Source organism: Solea solea, chromosome 12, assembly GCF_958295425.1.
Source record: "Solea solea chromosome 12, fSolSol10.1, whole genome shotgun sequence".
NCBI classification, from domain to species: Eukaryota; Metazoa; Chordata; class Actinopteri; order Pleuronectiformes; family Soleidae; genus Solea; species Solea solea.
In genome coordinates, this window is record NC_081145.1 from 12593943 (window position 1) to 12612712 (window position 18770).

Here is an 18770-nt window from a genome sequence, read left to right on the forward strand (position 1 = left end):
TTTCCTCCTCCTCTTCATCTTTTTGCGCTTCCCTTATTTTATCCAGGATGTCCGCTTCGTGCTCACCGTCTTCAAATCCAGACACAGCATTTTAAAGTACATGAAGACCAACTACACCATCCTGGACGCGTTCCTGGACGCGGTGAAGACGCAGCCACACAAGCCGTTCATCCTCTTCAAAGATGAGACCTACACCTACCGGGACGCGGACGCGCTCAGCAACCAAGCCGCCAGAGTGTTTCTGCAGAGCGGACTCGTCAAACAAGGCGACACGGTAGCGATGTTCCTGGGGAACGAGCCGATGTTCGTGTGGCTGTGGCTGGGTTTGGTGAAGATTGGCTGCTCCGCCGCTTTTCTCAACTACAACATCAGATCCAAGTCTCTGTTGCACTGTTTCAACTGCACCACAGCCAAAACCCTGGTGGCTGCTGCAGGTGAAACAAATTCATTGATTCTAGTTTGTTATGTTGAGAAAAAAAAGTATAGTCTCCAAATTATATACAAACTCAACGCAAATACTATACAACATATGCAAAGCTTTCTCAAAACGCAATAAAACCCGAATTTGACACATTAAAGTACAAAGATAACATGTCAATGGTGTCACTGACAAATCTATCCGTGTTTTACATGAGACAATAGAATGTGACACTTGCAAAACACTCCAAAAGTAGGGGCCGTTTGTTAGACTCCAAAGGTTAAACTAGTAAACTTGTATAATAATGGAGTATAAAGGTACACATTAAAGGCTTGGTCTTTGCAAGCTAGGATGAAAGAAATGGTTAATTAGTCAGTTTAAGAGTTTTTTTCAAACAAGTCGGTTCTGTCACTCACAACCTCCACTACATAATATTGTTAATGTTGAAAAATCAGAAAACAAATATTTTTTTACCCTTTGACTGTTTATTTAAGGTTCATATGAATTAACAAATCACAGCATTTAGATTTTGTAGGGTTTGGGGAAATTGATTTTTAAATCCCAAAACCCACAGTCATAAAAAAAAAAACAGTTTAATAAAATGGTTCCTAATTTTCAGTCTTGCAGGTAAGCTTCAAGTCGTTGTTAAACAAGACTGCATTATTATTATTTGCTTATGTGTGTGTAGACATATTGTCTGCACTAAAATTGTAGCCTTTCATCTAATAGTTCATGTATCTATTATTTAGATTAAAAATAATCTTACTTATATACAACACCTGTGCTGCAGACACAAAATGGAGGTAGAAGACATTCATTATCAGTGTCTTATATTGTAATGATGCCACTTTTTTAAGGCCGATATGTTCGGCCAGTTTTGTTTTGTCCTCCATCTGTTAAAATAGAAGTTTGTGTGGACAAGTCATGCTACATTAAAAGACATTATGTACACCACATCATTTACTGGTAAGTAATGTTAGATCGCAGGGTAAGGTCTGTTTTGGTAATTACTCAGACGTCCACAGGGGGTGATAGAGGTTCCCAACTGGAGCTTTAAGATTTTTAAGATAAACGACTAACCTCTGCTTCATAATATATAAAGTAACTCACTGTCTTCACTGCAGGGAAGTTAACACACCAGTTGCTGCTTAGGATAAGGATTAAATCTAACCTTCTCATTGGTTTTAATTTCCAGAGTTGCAGGACGCTGTGGAGGAGATTCTGCCCAGTCTGTTAGAGCAGCAGGTCACAGTTTACATCCTGACTGACAGATGTCAAACTGCAGGTGTGCAGAGCTTCACCGACAAAATGAGCCAGGCCTCCTCTGGGCCTCTGTCCAAGGATTTAAGGTCACATTTGACTTTGCAGAGTCCAGCAGCCTACATATACACATCTGGGACAACAGGTGACCTACATCAGCTGCTGTCATTATGCACGATTACACCGTACAAGGAAACAAATGCAAGCAATTGTGGTCTGTCCCCACCAGGTCTTCCTAAAGCAGCAGTGGTCCCACATGTCAAAGTGTGGGCCTTATCCATGGTTCAGCTTTTCTCGGGAGTGAAATCCAACGACGTGATCTATGTCACCCTCCCTCTGTATCACAGCACCGGCTTCCTCGGCGTCACTGGAGCCATTCAGAGGGGTATGTGTGCTTTTGGGTAAAGGTTTTTGTTGGCTTAAAACTGTAGTGTTGTCAACTGATTTCACTCAATGCTGATTAAGCCTATCAGCTTCACACTATGCCCACTTTCTTAGTATAGCAGGGTTTCATTTATATGTCACCCAGCGACGGATGGAGGCACAACAACTACATAGCATTAGTAAAGTGAGACGGCTTCACACTGTTGGACTAACTGCCTACATGTGTCAATCACAGCTGCTGCTGTTCCTGCACCACACAGCTCCAAGCTGCCTGGATGCGGTCTAGATGAGCAAGGCTATGTTGAAAGACAGAATCCATAATCAAGGATTATTGCAGAAACAAATCTAATCTCATGTCTCTCTTCTCTTTATCTGAGACAGAAGAGGTAGGTCATGTAGAGTGTTTAGGTAATTATTCATAAGTCCTCAACAGATATTATCAACAGATCCGGGTGAGGGTGAGAGCAGCTGGATGTCGCTGCCCTATATCACAGTCCAATTGTAGTGAATGAGACATTTGCTGGGAAGTGTTTTGGATTATGAATGAGGCTAATCTTGATATAATTGGCTGTTTTAAAACTGCTTCTCAGCCTCGACAGGACGGATACACGTCCCGCCGTTTAAGTTCCATTGTGTAAAGGTTAGTGCCATCTTAATGGTGGAGAGAATGCAGTGAATGAGAGTAACAAAAGGAGGACTCCTCCAAAAACAACCAAACAATTGTTGTTTTTTAAGTTTCTGCCAATAAATCTTCCTTAATGTTACACCTTTGACCTTTAAAGCCATTTGCTTCTTCTTCTTCACAATCATATTTATGAACAGTCTATTCAATCTCTGGATCTAGAACTTACGGTGGGCCGTTGCTGAGCTCATTTCATGCAGCTGTGGAACAAAAATAAGCGACAGGTTTTTGCCTACTATAGCTACATACTGTACAGCAGGTTTTCTCAATCCACTGTCATGCTTGTTTTTATAACTTTATAAACATCTGTACACACCTGATTCAAATAAATGGCTCGTTATCAGGCTTCTGCAGAGCTTGTTAACGAGCTGACCATTTGAATCAGGTGTGTTGGAGTGAGGAAACATCTCAAACATGCAGGACAGGGTGTCCTCAGGACCAGGTTTGAGAAACCCTGCTGGAGAGCTCTGTAGCCACACAGGCCACATTAGGTTTTTCTGTTTTGTTGCTAAAACTGTAAAATACAAAAAGAAAAAGCAAACTCATCACCCACTGTATCCTTTATGTCTGTCCTTTGTCACGCTGCTGTTGTTTGTAGGTATCGTCGTGGTACTGAGGAGCAAATTCTCTGCCTCTCAGTTTTGGGACGACTGCAGAAAATATGACGTCACTGTCATACAGTACATAGGTGAAATTATGCGCTACCTCTGCAACTCACCAAAGGTTTGTACTGTGTGTGTGTGTGTGTGTGTGTGTGTGTGTGTGTGTGTGTGTGTGTGTGTGTGTGTGTGTGTGTGTGTGTGTGTGTGTGTGTGTGTGTGTGTGTGTGTGTGTGTGTGTGTGTGTGTGTGTGTGTGTGTGTGTGTGTGTCGCAGGACTCACACTCATGACACATTTAAGTCACCAGAAAAACAAACCTGACAAACACCTTGTTTCTGTGTATTGTTTCCTAACAGAGACTCAGTGACCGCAGACACAAAGTAAGACTTGCAATAGGTAACGGGATCAGAGCAGATGTGTGGAGGGAATTCAACAGCAGGTTTGGAAACATTGAAATCAAAGAGCTTTACGGTGCAACAGAGGGGAATTTGTTTCTGATGAACTACTGCGGCAAAGTCGGAGCCGTTGGACGAATTAACTTCCTTATGAAGGTAAAAGTGGTGGTTTTTGCTTGACATTTCACATTATAATAATTATATGATAACAGTATTTAATTAAGTAAAATTGTTTTTTATTGTCTTGCAGATGCTTTCTTCATATACTGTGATCAAATATGATGTCGATAAAGAGGAACCGTTAAGGGATTCATCTGGTTTCTGCATAGAGGCTGACACAGGTGCATCTTTGCTGTAGATACTATAGATATAGATTATAGAATTTTTAAATTTGTATCCTCATATTTGACAATTTTAGGCCAAAAAAAGGAATTGGATAATAGATAAATAAATTCTAAGTGAAGTAAAGGCAAACGCTTTTGTAAAAATCATCATGTAGAGAAATTGTGGACATACTGTACCTTTTTAGAGTTGTAGTTATATGTGAACTTTTCACAGGTGAGCCTGGACTGATGGTGTCTAAGATAACAGTAAAGACTCCGTTCAGTGGTTATGCTGGAGACCTGCAGCAGACGGAGAAGAAGAAGCTGCATGACGTCTTCAAGAAAGGAGACATGTACTTCAACACGGGCGACCTGCTGTGTGTCGATGAAGACAATTTCGTCTACTTTCACGATCGAGTTGGAGACACTTTCAGGTGAGTTCATCCTGTGTTTCAGTCACAGCCAGGTACAAACATGATGCATGATGGGTTTTTTTTTTTTTACTTTTGTCAACAGGTGGAAAGGAGAAAATGTGGCCACTAATGAGGTGGCTGATGTCATCACATTGGCTGACTGCATCAAAGAAGCCAATGTGTATGGAGTCAAAGTGCCAGGTAAATTTCCTCTCACAGGTGCAGCATTGAAAATAGTAAGGAAGAGCAAGGACAGCAAATAAAAGTTATTTTTACATTTATGAAGACACCCAAAGGGTATGCACTTTAAACCAAACAGATTATCTCTACATGGTTAATAAGAAATAGGAGGTTTGATACCAGTGCATTTATGTTTATATTGTGTACAATCACTAAGAAACAGTGATGTTTATAATTTTAATTTGAAAAAGATTGAAATTTCCATTTGACGCACTGAATTAAAAAATCCAAAAACCAAAAAACAGTGATGTTTGCAGACTTTGGTCCCAATAAAGCATATAAGTCAGTATGTGTGTTAATGTGTGTCTCCATTGGATATTTTTACGTGATAAACCTAATATTTAAACTGTTTGTGACTTTTTTAATCATCCAAATTGGGTGAGGGGGATTTAGGAAATTCTTTATCATTTTACACAGACTTTAAATTGATGCTGTTGCTAAGCTGCAGCTGCATTACTGTAGTAAATATAGATCACAGTCAGAGGAAAATCAGTCTAAGCTTTGACACCTATGTACCATGTTTACACCAAGGTTATAATAGTTTGGGATTTTTCATTAGTTTTAATTTTGACTTTTTGTTTTTCAAATTAGAGAGGGTTTGCTAGTTTTCATTAGTTTCCATTTCTTCATTAGTTTTAGTTTTTTGTAAAATATTTGCCAGGTGCAAGATTCAAAAAGGTCATTAGTATTGTGTATTGCGAAAGATGCTATTTACCAGATGTCAGATACCATCGCTGAATCCCTACAAGAAGCTAACCTGAAATTGAGGTTGGATATAGTTAGTGTGCAGTTAGGTAAAAAATATAGCCAACAAATTAAAAACATTGATATGAAAAAACAAAAACTAAGCACATTTTTGCTACAATTTTTGTTTGTTTTAGTTCAACAAACTAAGCACACAATTAATTTTAAGTTAGTTGTTTTTTTGTACTTTACGTTTTTATTTTTACTTCAGTTAACAGTTTTTGTAATTTCGTTATTTTTTGTAAACTATAATAACTTTGTCCTACACTCAGCAAAAGTCTGTCTTTTTCATGTCGGCCATGTGGAAAATATCAGTGAGTCGACCTTTGGTTCTGGGTGAAAGTTCAAGTCCTTGTGCGGATACGGCCTGTGCTTGGGCAAAACTTAGACAAAACCTGCGTAAATAAAAAAAAATCAACTGGAGGAAAGGTCAAAACAGAGCCGATAGCCTAAATTGCAACACATTATTGATGTGCAACTCACTTCAGATTGAACTTTATCACAGAGAACAATGAAGGTACAGACTAACAAAGTGATTTGTCCATCATGTTCAGTCTGTGTGAACCAACAGCTTCACTGAATATAGGTTTATAAGAGACGAATGAAGGAAAGAATAAAGAAACATCTGTACACACATTAAAAACACAGGTAAATAACCTAAAACACACTTGAATTTGATGAATTATCTGTAACATAGTGAGTTCTGTGGTTGAGATTCTTAACGACTGATAGCCATAGCACATTATACATACATTCAAACAAACAAAAAACAAAGAGTCTCTGTTTTCTTATGCCCTTTGTCTGACTGTGGCTGCAAAGAAACCCTCCACCTGCACTTTGACTGTTAATGTTTAGACAAGTTACACTTTGAGGACAGAAGACAAAGTGCAAAAAAAGTAGCACATTTTGCAGCATTAACACCTCTTATCCTCCGTTCAGTGCTGCCTCTAACTACTCGTAACTACTTGTTTGTTTGTTTTGCAGGTCAGGAGGGACGAGCTGGAATGGCTGCTGTCACTTTACAAGACGGACACAAATTTGCCACCGCCGACATTTATAAACACGTGGAAAACTTCCTGCCGACCTATGCAAGACCACGCTTTATAAGGATTCAGGTGGGTTTTTTACAAAATATTTCATGATTACTCTACGGTTAAGAGCATGATTTCATTAAATAATGTACAAATCTATTTACTTTTATATTAATTCATTACACTGTGATTGTTCCAGAGTTCATTGGAGGTAACGGGCACGTACAAGCTTATGAAGACGAAGCTGGTGGAGGAAGGTTTCAACCCAAATCTCATAAAAGACCTGCTCTACTTTCTGGACAACAAAGAAAAGGAATACATTCCATTTACACCGGACATTTTCAATGGGATAATGTCAGGAAATATCACAATTTAAAGTGCTTTTCATTGCTTCTCTTTTAAACGGAATTTAATATTCACACACAGTATGACTTTCTCACTCATGCAGAGAACATGTTTGATCCTGCTGCAATGAGACTGACATGAAGTATATTATAAAATATACATTGACAATGATTGCAGAGCAACTGTTGCTTTAAAATGTGCAAAAATTCAAGTTTTTTCCCCCATGGAGAAAACAGCTGTTGTTCACACAGCAACTTCTCACTGAGATGTGGATTCTGTTCTGCTGGGGCTGTCATCAGTGTAGGTGGTGGCATCTCTGCCCTGTATACAATACAGCTCTCTGTGTGTGACTGCTGAGCATCTGGTGTTTGATCCAGCCCCCCATTGGAAGCACAATAATAAAATAACAAAGAAAAAACAGCTAAAAATGCTCTCACTTTCTCATTCTTCAGTTTGATATGCTTAATCACCAATGTTTCTACTTCTGTTCATTCTGACAGTAGGAGAGTCACAGGTATAAATAATAATAACAGCTGAGTTCCATTTAGCTTCCTCACTTTAAGGGTGCATACCTTGCCTTTCGCCCTATGTCAGCTGAGATTGGCGCCCTCATGTGGAGGATAAAGCAGTAGAACATGAGTGAGTGAGTTTAAGGGTACTTACTGGTTCACTGATCTGAACACAGCCATTGTTAATGTGATCAATAACACCTGTTCCTTTCCCGCTGAAACACATCGAAATGACTGCTGTGCAAAGAGCCCATTACTGTGTAAACACACAGCCAACATTCATTTTATCATAAACACCTGTGACTTGCTTTCTGTAAGCTGTCAAAATGGCTGCTGTGCCATTAAGGGTTCGAAAACGGTGAAATTCTTCTTCTACACCAACAAGCATATGACATATATGACAAACTATACAAACAAATAAAATATAAGAGCAATTAAGACTACAAAAGAATGCATCTTTCTCTTTTAAAAAAAGGGAATAAAAGGGAATAAAACTACTATACACTTTGAAATGAAATTTTTCTTTTCAATGTAAATCTTGATTATAAATACACCTCGAACCTGGGTCTTCTTGCTGACCACTACACCAACCGTGAGGCCCTGATCCAATATCAGACATATAACAATATAATATTCGATACAATACAAAAATCCTATATATATATGTATATATATATATATGTGTATATATATATATATGTGTATATATATATATACTATGCACATGCTGTAAAAATGTGAATAACAATCAACAAAAGCATTTTAGCCAAGTCATGTTTAAGCTGGTTATTTTTTTCTTTTTGGGAGAACAATATTTGTAACACAGTTGGAGAATGATGTATTTAAAAAGCCTCAGCACAACTGGGTCTTTAACAGCTTCATACGTTCATAAATGCTCTAAAATGACTGCATCGGACTAATATCAGTATTGGTAGTAATTTTGGATATGAGGGTGCATGTGTTGCTGTATTTAATTATAAGAAAGCAGGTTTATACAGGGGTGGATCCCCACTTCCTTAAGAATATGTTTAAAAATTGTTATATTCTCACAATTTACTTTTAGTGTTTTTCATTGCTTGTAGTATTTTTGCTACCTAAATGAAGTGCAGTTCGCAGTAATAACCTGCTGGTGTCGCAGGTGTGAATCACTTTGATTGGAGTTCATTGTCCTAATTGTTGTTGTGGATACTTTTCAAAGCTGTGTGTGTGTGTGTGTGTGTGTGTTTGTGTGTGAAGTGAATTTAGTAGGAAAAAAACAACAGTATATTAGAATTAGTATGACATAGAATAGAATACAATAGAATACAATAGAATAGACATAAATAAAAATGAGAAATAAATGAAAGGTGTAAACATGACACTGAGTGACTGGACACAGTGTCATGCGTAGTACAGAGTGCGTGAACTTTGACACTAATTTCACTCTTTCCACACCCTCTCTCTCTCTCTCTCTCTCTCTCTCTCTCTGTCTCTGTGTGTTTGTCTCAGTGTCTCTGTTGTGGCTGGATGAGTCCAGCTCAGCTTAGTGAGCTGCAAACATGTACATCTGGTTCACAGTGTTGGCCGGACTGGCCATCCTGTCCTTCTCTTTCCTCAAAACACTTTTCCCTTACTTTGACGCAGACTGTGCGTACATCCTGCGGAGCCTCAAACTCGGTGCCAGACTCGTCAAGTACAAGAAAAACAAGCCCTTCTACAGCATCCTGGACTGTTTCTTGGACGCAGCGAGGAGACACCCCACGAAGACATTTGTGCACTTTGAAGGTCGAGATTTTTCTTATGGCGAAGTGGACAAGCAGAGCAGCAAAGTGGCCAGAGCGCTGCAGGCTGCAGCTCAGCTGAAGGAGGGCGACACTGTGGCCATGTTTCTCCCCAACGAACCCAGTTTCATATGGACTTGGCTCGGTTTGGCCAAACTGGGCTGTGTGGCTGCTCTGCTCAACTTCAACATCAGGTCCAAGTCTCTGCTGCACTGTTTCTCCTGCTGTGGAGCTAAAGTCATCATCTCCTCTGCAGGTCAGTCTCACACACACACACACACACACACACACACAGTCTGAATACACTTCATGAATGTTTACTCAGCTTCACCAGTGGCGTGCACACGGGGGCAATCGCCCCTTGGTGTCCTAATGGACAAGAACACCAAAGTGTCCTCTTGTGTCACATGACCAGAGGTGATTCTAGAGTCTCATAGAATCCCCTACAACCAGCATTCATCACCTTTATATAATAAATAATACAATGTAAACAGTTTTTATTTCTCAAGTTTACATTATTATCCACGGAAGCTTATTGCATTCACCTAAAATCAGTTTTTTGTGGGGAACTGAAAGCAAAGATGTCTGACCCAGTTATCCCAGTTTAATCCGGTTTGATATTCAGTGAAAGGAATGTCTTTAGTTGTCAGTTCCAGCATAATGAAAATAAATGGCGCACGTTGTAACAGCAGTCTCACAGACATGTGTATGTCACGTGGAACTATTTACATATTACATATTAGTTTGCAGCACACAGGGTCAGGCAGGCCGACTGGTCAGGAGGGCTAGTGGGCTACAGGATCATCCTGAAAAAAAAAGTGTTTTTAGGTGAATGCAATACGCTTCTGTAATTATCTTTTCAAAGTATAAATATAAAGCCTACAAACTTGTTTACTGTTAGAATTCTGAATTCAGAACAAGAGCTGGGTGTGGAGCCCCTTTAGGGAGTTCTGCGCCTTTGTTAATGCTGTATAGATTCAAAGTTGGTTAGCCCTCGGGGGCCCCCTTCTGCCCTGGGGCCCCCAAGCATTTGCCTGCCTTGCACACTAAAGTTCCCTCTAGAGTGGTAAAAACATGAGGAAGTGACCTACGACACTATGCCATTTATATGTGGCCCCTAAAGCAAAACATAGACTTAAAAGACTGATTGATTCTAAATGAGTCTATTTCTAGTGGAGGAAGTTCCCTACTGTCTCTACATGACAGTGTTCTTAGAGGACATGACATTCATTGCTTTCTAGGAAATGTCAGTGTTGGTGATAAAAGGTGATGCTGTAAAGGATGTTCCTGTATATGTACACACAGGTGTGTCCATGTGTGACAGTGTGGGAAATGACATACAAGTGGCACCTGCCCCAATGATGCGCAGAAGGTGCCCTTTGAATTTTTCACCCCTGCTCCAAATGTCCGTGCATGTCACTGATCTTCACCATGAAGTGATAAAACAGCAACAACGGCACAGTCCTGAACAATCACCTCACTAACAATAATTATGTAAAAGACATAAAAGACTAATTAAAGACAAAGGGTATTTTTCTGTTTTTGCATAAACTGCTGTGAAATGAATATTTGCAGTAGTTATTGTTCGCCCGCGTCACCACAGAAACAACAAGGCACAGCCTGATAAGGCAAATAAAAAGTGTTCGTTGTTATTAATACATGGTTGTGTTTCATTTCTGCTTTTCTGCATTTCATTTCTTGCTTCTTCCACCACGTGGAGGTTGTTGTGGTTTCTTCGTCAGTTCAGACAAACCTCCTCTCATCCACGGAATCTACTGTTTCTGCTTATTTTCCAGTACAGTGACATGTGAAAGAGAGAGGGACAGTAGAGTCACATGTTTCTGCTTCTTTATTTTTTGTTTGTGGAAACCATTGCACTCATCGAAATGTTCCTTGTAACGGTATTAAAGGTCACAAGTTGAGCGTAGGGCATTTCCATTATCGGGATAATGGTGAACTGAGAAAATCTGTAATATTTCACATTAGTAATTTGAAAATACTGCCTTGCTCATCAACACAAGAAGAGGCAGCCACATCTTTCCAGTCTGGTAGGAAACCTCATTTAAAATAATATTAAAATGTTCTTGTTTTTTACTTTATCGGGTTCATTTAAAATATGTTTTGATGATTGTAACTTTTTTGTAACCTTTTAGAATATGTTTTACGTCAATTGAAGGTTGTTGGGGAATTTTGCTGTCTCAATGTTTTGGAGAACAGTAAATAACAGTTGAGAACAGTAAATAACAGTGGAGAACAGTGGAGAACAGTAAATAACAGTGGAAACAGTGAAGAACAGTAAATAACCTTGGAGAACAGTAAATAACAGTGGAGAACAGTTAATAACAGTGGAGAACAGTGGAGAACAGTAAATAACAGTGGAAACAGTGAAGAACAGTAAATAACCTTGGAGAACAGTAAATAACAGTGGAGAACAGTAAATAACAGTGAAGAACAGTAAATAACAGCGGAGAACAGTAAATAACAGTGAAGAACAGTAAATAACAGTGAAGAACAGTAAATAACAGCGGAGAACAGTAAATAACAGTGAAGAACAGTAAATAACAGTGAAGAACAGTAAATAACAGTGGAAACAGTGAAGAACAGTAAATAACAGTGAAGAACAGTAAATAACAGTGGAGAACAGTGAAGAACAGCGAAGAGCAGTGAAAAGTGAAGTGAACTGTAAAACATCTATAAAATGACCTTTAACATATTCCATTAGAATCAGGTGGAATACTCTGCTCTTGACTCCATGCTTATCTATATTTTGGTTTACACGTGACCCTGATTGGCTTTTTACTGGCAAGGAATGAACACAATAACTTTCTGCTTAGTCTGTACAAGAACACGTTCTCCTAACAACCAAGACTTTCACGTATAACAATGGCTCTGAGGTGATAATTTGCGACTCTAAAAAATACTCTTTTAAAGCCTATTTTTACTGTTATCCCAATAATATCGAAAAAAACATTCACTTTTATTCACAATTATTCAGGTCAGGACAATCATGACACTGATTTGCATGTTGCTGCATGCCTTGTTTACAACACAGTGAGAAATAATGTAAAGTAGATACATGTATCACAGCAGTTACAGCTTCATTTTAATGCAACAAAGATACTTTGAGTTGTGACATTGCTGGGGTTAAACCAGTTAAACCAGTAGTTACCAGTTGTATCAGTCTGTCGTTGGAGCCTCTTTAACTTCACAGACTGAATCATCTCGTAGTTCCACCAAAGAGACATCGATGACTCCATTTAAATGTATTTATGGAGTAGTAGTGAAGTAGTTACGGGTTTATAGTTGACAACTGTGCTAAACAGCCTTTATTAGGATTGAGCATACGCTGTAAATGATCACTTTGTTTTAGTCAGCAGCTCTGGAGGTCATGTGGGATTATGGGATTAAATCAAAGTGGACAAAAACTCGCATTGCAATAATTTAAAATGTTGACATTTACGACTAAAAACTGTGATACACAAATCTGTGAAACATATACATGCTTCTGTGTTCATTAATTTCTCATCTGTTCTGTTTAATGCAACCAATTTTTTTATTTTTTTTATTAACTCTAAAGGGTTCTTTTAGTCTTTAGTGTTTGCCCCACATTTAAAACAGGGGGGAAACAGGGTTCTTTGAGGAAACCTAGTTTCTCTCTCTTTATGGAGCACGGAGTCTCCCTGCTCTGAGCTGAACTGCCTGCACCATGTGCTCGTGTCCCAGTGGGAGCTGTGGTAACACGATGCAGGCCTTTACTGTGTGTGCAGCATTGTGTAACACAGCAGTCCGACACTGAGGGAGCTGAATGTTCCTCTTGTGTTTGCAGAGCTGCTGGACGCCGTGGAGGAGGTTCTGCCGACGCTCAGAGAGCAGGGCATCCGCGTGTATCTGCTGTCGGAAAGCTGTGGGATCCAGGGCATCGACTCGTTGTCTGACCAGATCACTCAGGCCTCAGATCAGCCTCTGTCCCCAGACCTCAGGGCCAACGTCAATATCAGGAGCACGGCTCTGTACATCTACACGTCAGGCACCACAGGTAAAGCAGGAAACCTTTATTACAAACAGGTTTACACTGAACACAGTGAGAACTGCTCAAACAAAACTTCCCTTTGAATCTGTTAGTATGAATCACTTCTGTATTTATTGCTCGACAACAGTTTTCTTCCTGTCTTTGCTGAGACTTTCAGTTTTGTGAGTTAAGCTGCTCTCAGACCTAAAGTATACTGAACTCTGTGAACACTGGTGCAAACACGAGGTTTCACTGTATGTCCACAGAAGTCACTCTGGAGATTCTCCTGCAGCACAACAACGAGATGTAAACAATTAGAATTTGTGTATTTTTTCTGACTTCAAGAAAACAAAGATCAGTATTAATATGTATTTAAATAACATTATGATATACTGTACATTATAATACATATATAATAAAAAGAAAACCCTGGGACGTCATTAAAGGACACTTTACTACGGCTTTACATTAGTCTTGTTGTTTTTTGATATTTGAAGCAGAAATATTGCATAATATATCTATAAGCCTAACTAAGTAACACCTTTTTAGAAAAGTCTTTCTCCCCAATTTTAACCCCGTTGTGGTTTTACATGCATTGCGTTGTTTTATTGCTCCACCACCATGGTTTCCTAAACACGGAAACAATGGTGCTGAACTCTGCCTGTCAAACTAAGACTAATCACAAGACATTAGACTCTTGTTTCTGTCTGACATGCAGAGTTCAGCACCATGGTTTCTGTATTTGTTTTTGCTGAAAACAGCTCCTTGCTTGGCCTGAAAACTCTATGGTAGTAGTAGTAATATTCATATTAATCATAATACATTTTATTACAGAATAAACAATTAAGACAGTGAAGACAATTAAGAGCAATAAAACAACGCAATGCAACCAGAACTGGGTTAAAATTAGGGGAGAAAGACTTTTCTAAAAAGGTGTGACTTCGTTAGGCTTCAAGACATATTATGCAATATAACAAGACTAATGTTGAGTGGTGTACTTACATAATCACTCGTTAATCCGTAGTAATCCATATTTCTCTTCAAAGTCCACAGTGCCCTTTAATGACGTCACTCACTTTATTCCTCTGTGCTAAAACCTCCACTTCAAACCCTCTATGAAATGTCGAGTACTGCGAGTCTCCCAGTGTGTTGTCTTTTTATTTTGAATTATTTTTGTTAAATGTGATTTGTCATTGTTGTTTGCTTAGTGTTCCGCTGAACCAAAGAGACAACGATGACCCACGATGTCTTCATCAAACTCGATCTTTCATTATTGTTTTGACTTGGAGACTCTTTGCAGCAGAAAGTACATGCGCTGCGTTTATTCTGCGAGCGTTCCACAGTTTGAAGACACACTGGATGGGAGAGTAGAGAGTAGAGAGAGGAGGTGGATGCCACTTAGCGAGTTAGAGAATGTTTGAAAGTGAACGAGGAGCCATTTCGTGCAGCAGAACTTTGAACTCTTAAGCAGATGTGGTATTTAACAGGGAGCCAGTGCAGCTTCAAGAGTGAAATAGTGAGAGTGATTCCGTCCAAACAATGGTCAGAAAATGTTGATGTGTTTTCATGAAATGTTGAAAAAGCAATGGAAGGAATTTATGATTTATGATTTCACAGCAGAGACGTGGACCGTTCTGCAGCAAGTGGGTGTGTTTTTGTTTTCTGTCTCTGGTGAAAACTCCTCATCCCTGATGCATGTTTCTGTTTTCAATAACATGAGATGATTTATTGCCGCTTCACTTTGGCAGGTTTGCCTAAAGCAGCTGTCGTCTCCCATGAGAGAGTGTGGGCCGCCTCCTTCATCCAGGCAGCATGTGGGATCACAGCAGAGGACATTTTCTACATCAACCTTCCTCTCTATCACAGCGCAGGCTTCCTCATCGGGATGGCCGGAGCCATTGAGAGAGGTAACATTACTCGCACACATTAAACTCCTGGTTTTGGATCAGAAGAAGAAGAAGAAGAAGGTGATGATGTTCATGTGGATTGCAGGTATGACCATCATTCTGAGGAGAAAGTTCTCTGCCTCTCAGTTTTGGGACGACTGCAGGAAATATAACGTGACAGTGATGCAGTACATCGGTGAAACGATGCGCTACCTCTGCAACACACCCAAGGTGAAAGAAAACTACAGCGACCAGTCATGAACTCATCAGTGACGGCTGTCATTGTGCACATTTCTGAATGCATCCTGAAAGCCAACCAGAAAACGGTGTCACTGTTTACAGAAAGACAACGACAAGAGCCACAAAGTGAAGATTGCCATTGGAAACGGCGTCAGGACAGACATTTGGACAGAGTTCCTCAATCGCTTCGGTGACATTCAAGTCAGGGAGCTGTATGCTGCCACAGAGGGAAACATTGGCTTCATTAACTACACGTCCAAGATCGGTGCTGTGGGACGGGTCAATTTCATCCAGCGGGTAAGTGAAGGAATATGTTTTCAGACACGGCAGCAGTTTGGACGGACTGACAAAAACTATTCCATTTATTTCATTTCACATACATTTAAATTGCCACTGAATTCTGTCCAAAAACAGGCAGATTTGGGGATTAGACTGTAAATTGTGGACGACCCTGTGATGGACTGTCAGCTCATCACTGCCTTCATCTATAGCTTGTGTCACAAACAAAACACCATTTCAATTCTTATTTTTTTCCATCACAAATGTAATAGTGGAACATTTGCAGAAACAGCAGATGTGCAGCTGCATACTAAAGAATCTTGGCATTTTATTTAATACAGAGGAGAATTCAAAACTTTGCGGAGCAGCAGGTAACCGATGACGCCATTAAAAAGGCAACTGAAATCAACAGTCAGTTTTCTTCAGTATGAATGCAGATTTCTATGGATCACACTACTTGTTTCCATGTCTTTCCCAAAAGTCAGTTGTGAATTGGATTGAAATTGCACTCCACTCCGCTGCTTCATCACCTTAAATCATCTGTGAAAACAGCTCAGTCTTAGAGAGCAGTTTTTAATTTCATTTTTAAATTAAATCCTTGGAGTATCTTGGAGTCACACGGTATGTTATGATTTTACGATGATGATTTTGATATTTCATGTTTCTGTAAACAGGGTTCTTGTCAGTTATTCTGTCAAATGTGTCTCGGCAAGGACCCTGGTGTGAAAAAGATTTTTAATCTTAATGAGGTTCCCCTTGTTAAACATAGGTAATAATAATAATGATAATCTTAATCATAATAACAATTATAATAAAAAATCCTATTAGACACCCATATGTTTTGAGCTGAACCTGCTACCATTACTATTCAGTCTTGATGCAGCTTGTGGTGTTTTTCTTTCTCCTGTCAAGTTTTTCTTTCCTCACGCTTTGATCAAGTTTGACATTGAGAAGGAGGAGCCAATCAGGAACTCTGAAGGTCTGTGCATCAAAGCAGCCAGAGGTGAGTCGATGCATACAATCCTAAATATAACTGGTTCCAGTTCATAAGGTAAGGTAGAAATGTGCTGCTTTTATCATCATCATTGTCATGGTGAACTGTGATGAATCATTTTCATGTATCGATACATCAGGTGAAACGGGACTCTTGGTAGGAAAGATAACGCAGAGGTCTCCATTTATTGGCTACGCTGGGAACCAGCACCAGACGGAGAAGAAGAGGCTCCGCAATGTGTTTAAAAAGGGCGACCTTTACTTCAACACGGGAGATTTGCTTCTGTTTGACCACGAGAACTTTGTCTACTTCCAGGATCGAGTTGGTGACACTTTCAGGCAAGTAGTTTTGGCTCTTTATATCCTTGACACCCACTCTAAAACCCTTGTTAAGGTCAAACCGCACTCACTGTGTGGTCATTGATAAATAATGGTGACACATTTTAAAGCAGCAAAAAAATTAACTAGTAACTAGTTACTATTGTGAACTCAGTCATTTACCCTGCTGAGACTCAGCAAATTAGAGTAGGTGTCTTGTTGTGACATCACTGTTAAACTAAAAGTAATCATTTGTTTGTTCTATTGTTTTCAGTGAAAGTCATGGTGGTTTATTTATGGACATAAACACTGTCTCTGTGTCTTTGTTTCCAGGTGGAAAGGAGAAAACGTTGCAACGTCTGAGGTCGCAGACATTCTCACAATGGCTCATTGCATTTCAGAGGCAAACGTCTATGGTGTGAAAGTTGAAGGTGAAAACACTCATCAATATAAAATCTTCATATAAAACAGAAGACGGTTGCTGGGCGACAAGATATCTAAACACAGAGAGAGTCGTGTTAATCAACATTCGACCCTCCTTTTTGACAGTGTAGCGGATATTTGTTCATATTTAAGAGTTACACACTGACCGCGGCGTGTGAATAAATCTAATGTGTGTTTGATGTTGTACACAGGTCATGAAGGACGCATCGGCATGGCTGCTGTCACTCTGCAAGACGGAGAAGAGTTGGACTGTTCAGACGTTTACAAACAGGTCGTCAACTACCTCCCTGCCTACGCAAGACCCCGATTCATCAGGATTCAGGTGACACTCGTTTAGAGCTGAAATAATGACTCGATTAATCGATTATTAATCGATTGCTAAATGAATCGTCAACTATTTTGATAATCGATGAATTGGTTTGAAGCTTTTTTCATGATTAAAACAAGATTTCTGATTGTTTCAGCTTCTTAATTGTTTGTTTCTTTGCTCCATATGACAAAGAAACACTGCTTCATGACTATATATACTGTATGTTCATATAGCCATGGTTCTCACACTATGGTACACAAGTTTCCTCTGGTGGTACTTTGAGGAACTTTTATTAAAGAAAAAACACTCAAACTGATTAATGGATTCACAAAATAGTTGGTGATTAGTTAAGTCCTTGTTAAATATTAAATATTGAGTGTAATGGTTGCAGCTGTAGTGTAAACACTGACTGTATTTTGGCTCTGTTACAGTGTAAGTTCGGTTTTCACTTTTTTTGCTGAAACGTAGTGTCTAACGCAGTCACACTGACCTCTGCAGGCCTGCCTGGAGTTGACCGGAACATTCAAGATGAAGAAAGTGAAGTTGGTGGAGGAGGGATTCGACCCGGCGCACATCGAAGACCGTCTATACTTCCTCGATGCGGGGGAAAAAACCTACGTTCCGCTCACTGAGGACATCTGTGCAGCAATAGTGTCCAGGCAAATCAAACTCTAACACAGGATGGAACAACTCGTCTATTAACTAATATTTAACAGACCTTTTTTGTTTTGTTTTTTTAAAAAACAGTCAACTAATCTCAGGGGACTTTAAAACATTACACCGAGTTGAAAGATTTTTTGTGGATCAACAGCTATTGTCCACTTCCAGTTTTGTAAATGTCCTTCTTAATTCTGACTGTTGTACTTTTTATGATTAAACTTTGGTAATTCTTTCACTCTCCGTTTATGATTCGGGTTTAATAATTAAATCTTGTAATATGTTGTTGTTCTTGTATCTCAAGTTTACTTAGATTTTAAGGTTGAGAAAGATTTAAATAAATAACTCAGGTAAACAACAATTACACAGATTCACATTCCACTTGTGTCAAATTGTACTATCTGTGGTGAAGTTTATCGTTTTACCTTTGTACTGATGTTATGTGTTTGCTGTGTGCGTATGTTATTGGCTCACACCGTTAACCTTTATCATGTAACGTCATAGGAGGAACGCTGGGGTTGTTAGTTTAC

The 18770-nt window shown here is 39.3% G+C and overlaps 2 protein-coding genes across 2 annotated transcripts; both read left to right on the top strand.

Moving 5' to 3' along the window:
* Window position 1: 1 nt before the first annotated feature.
* LOC131469995 (long-chain fatty acid transport protein 2-like) lies at window positions 2–7257 on the top strand (the record flags this gene model as incomplete). Its single annotated transcript, XM_058645477.1, has 10 exons — window positions 2–434; window positions 1614–1823; window positions 1908–2063; window positions 3343–3467; window positions 3701–3895; window positions 3990–4080; window positions 4298–4496; window positions 4579–4676; window positions 6444–6574; window positions 6690–7257. Coding segments are annotated over 10 exons (1815 nt in total), but the record flags the coding sequence as incomplete, so codon positions are not given.
* Window positions 7258–8813: 1556 nt separating this feature from the next.
* On the top strand, window positions 8814–18478 carry LOC131469435 (long-chain fatty acid transport protein 2-like). Its single transcript, XM_058644352.1, has 10 exons — window positions 8814–9360; window positions 12931–13140; window positions 14862–15020; window positions 15106–15230; window positions 15342–15536; window positions 16431–16521; window positions 16652–16850; window positions 17163–17260; window positions 17465–17595; window positions 18082–18478. The coding sequence occupies exons 1-10, from the start codon at window positions 8883–8885 to the stop codon at window positions 18256–18258; spliced, it is 1863 nt and encodes a 620-aa protein (XP_058500335.1). The 5' UTR covers window positions 8814–8882; the 3' UTR covers window positions 18259–18478.
* The last annotated feature ends 292 nt before the right edge of the window (window positions 18479–18770 follow it).

Bases quoted from the DNA above. Each gene is read 5' to 3' on its own strand.
- LOC131469435 (XM_058644352.1), top strand. From the start codon at position 8,883: ATGTACATCTGGTTCACAGTGTTGGCCGGACTGGCCATCCTGTCCTTC. The intron at 13,141-14,861 runs GTAAAGCAGGAA...TCACTTTGGCAG, and splicing joins CTACACGTCAGGCACCACAG to GTTTGCCTAAAGCAGCTGTC. The intron at 15,537-16,430 runs GTAAGTGAAGGA...TCTCCTGTCAAG, and splicing joins GGGTCAATTTCATCCAGCGG to TTTTTCTTTCCTCACGCTTT.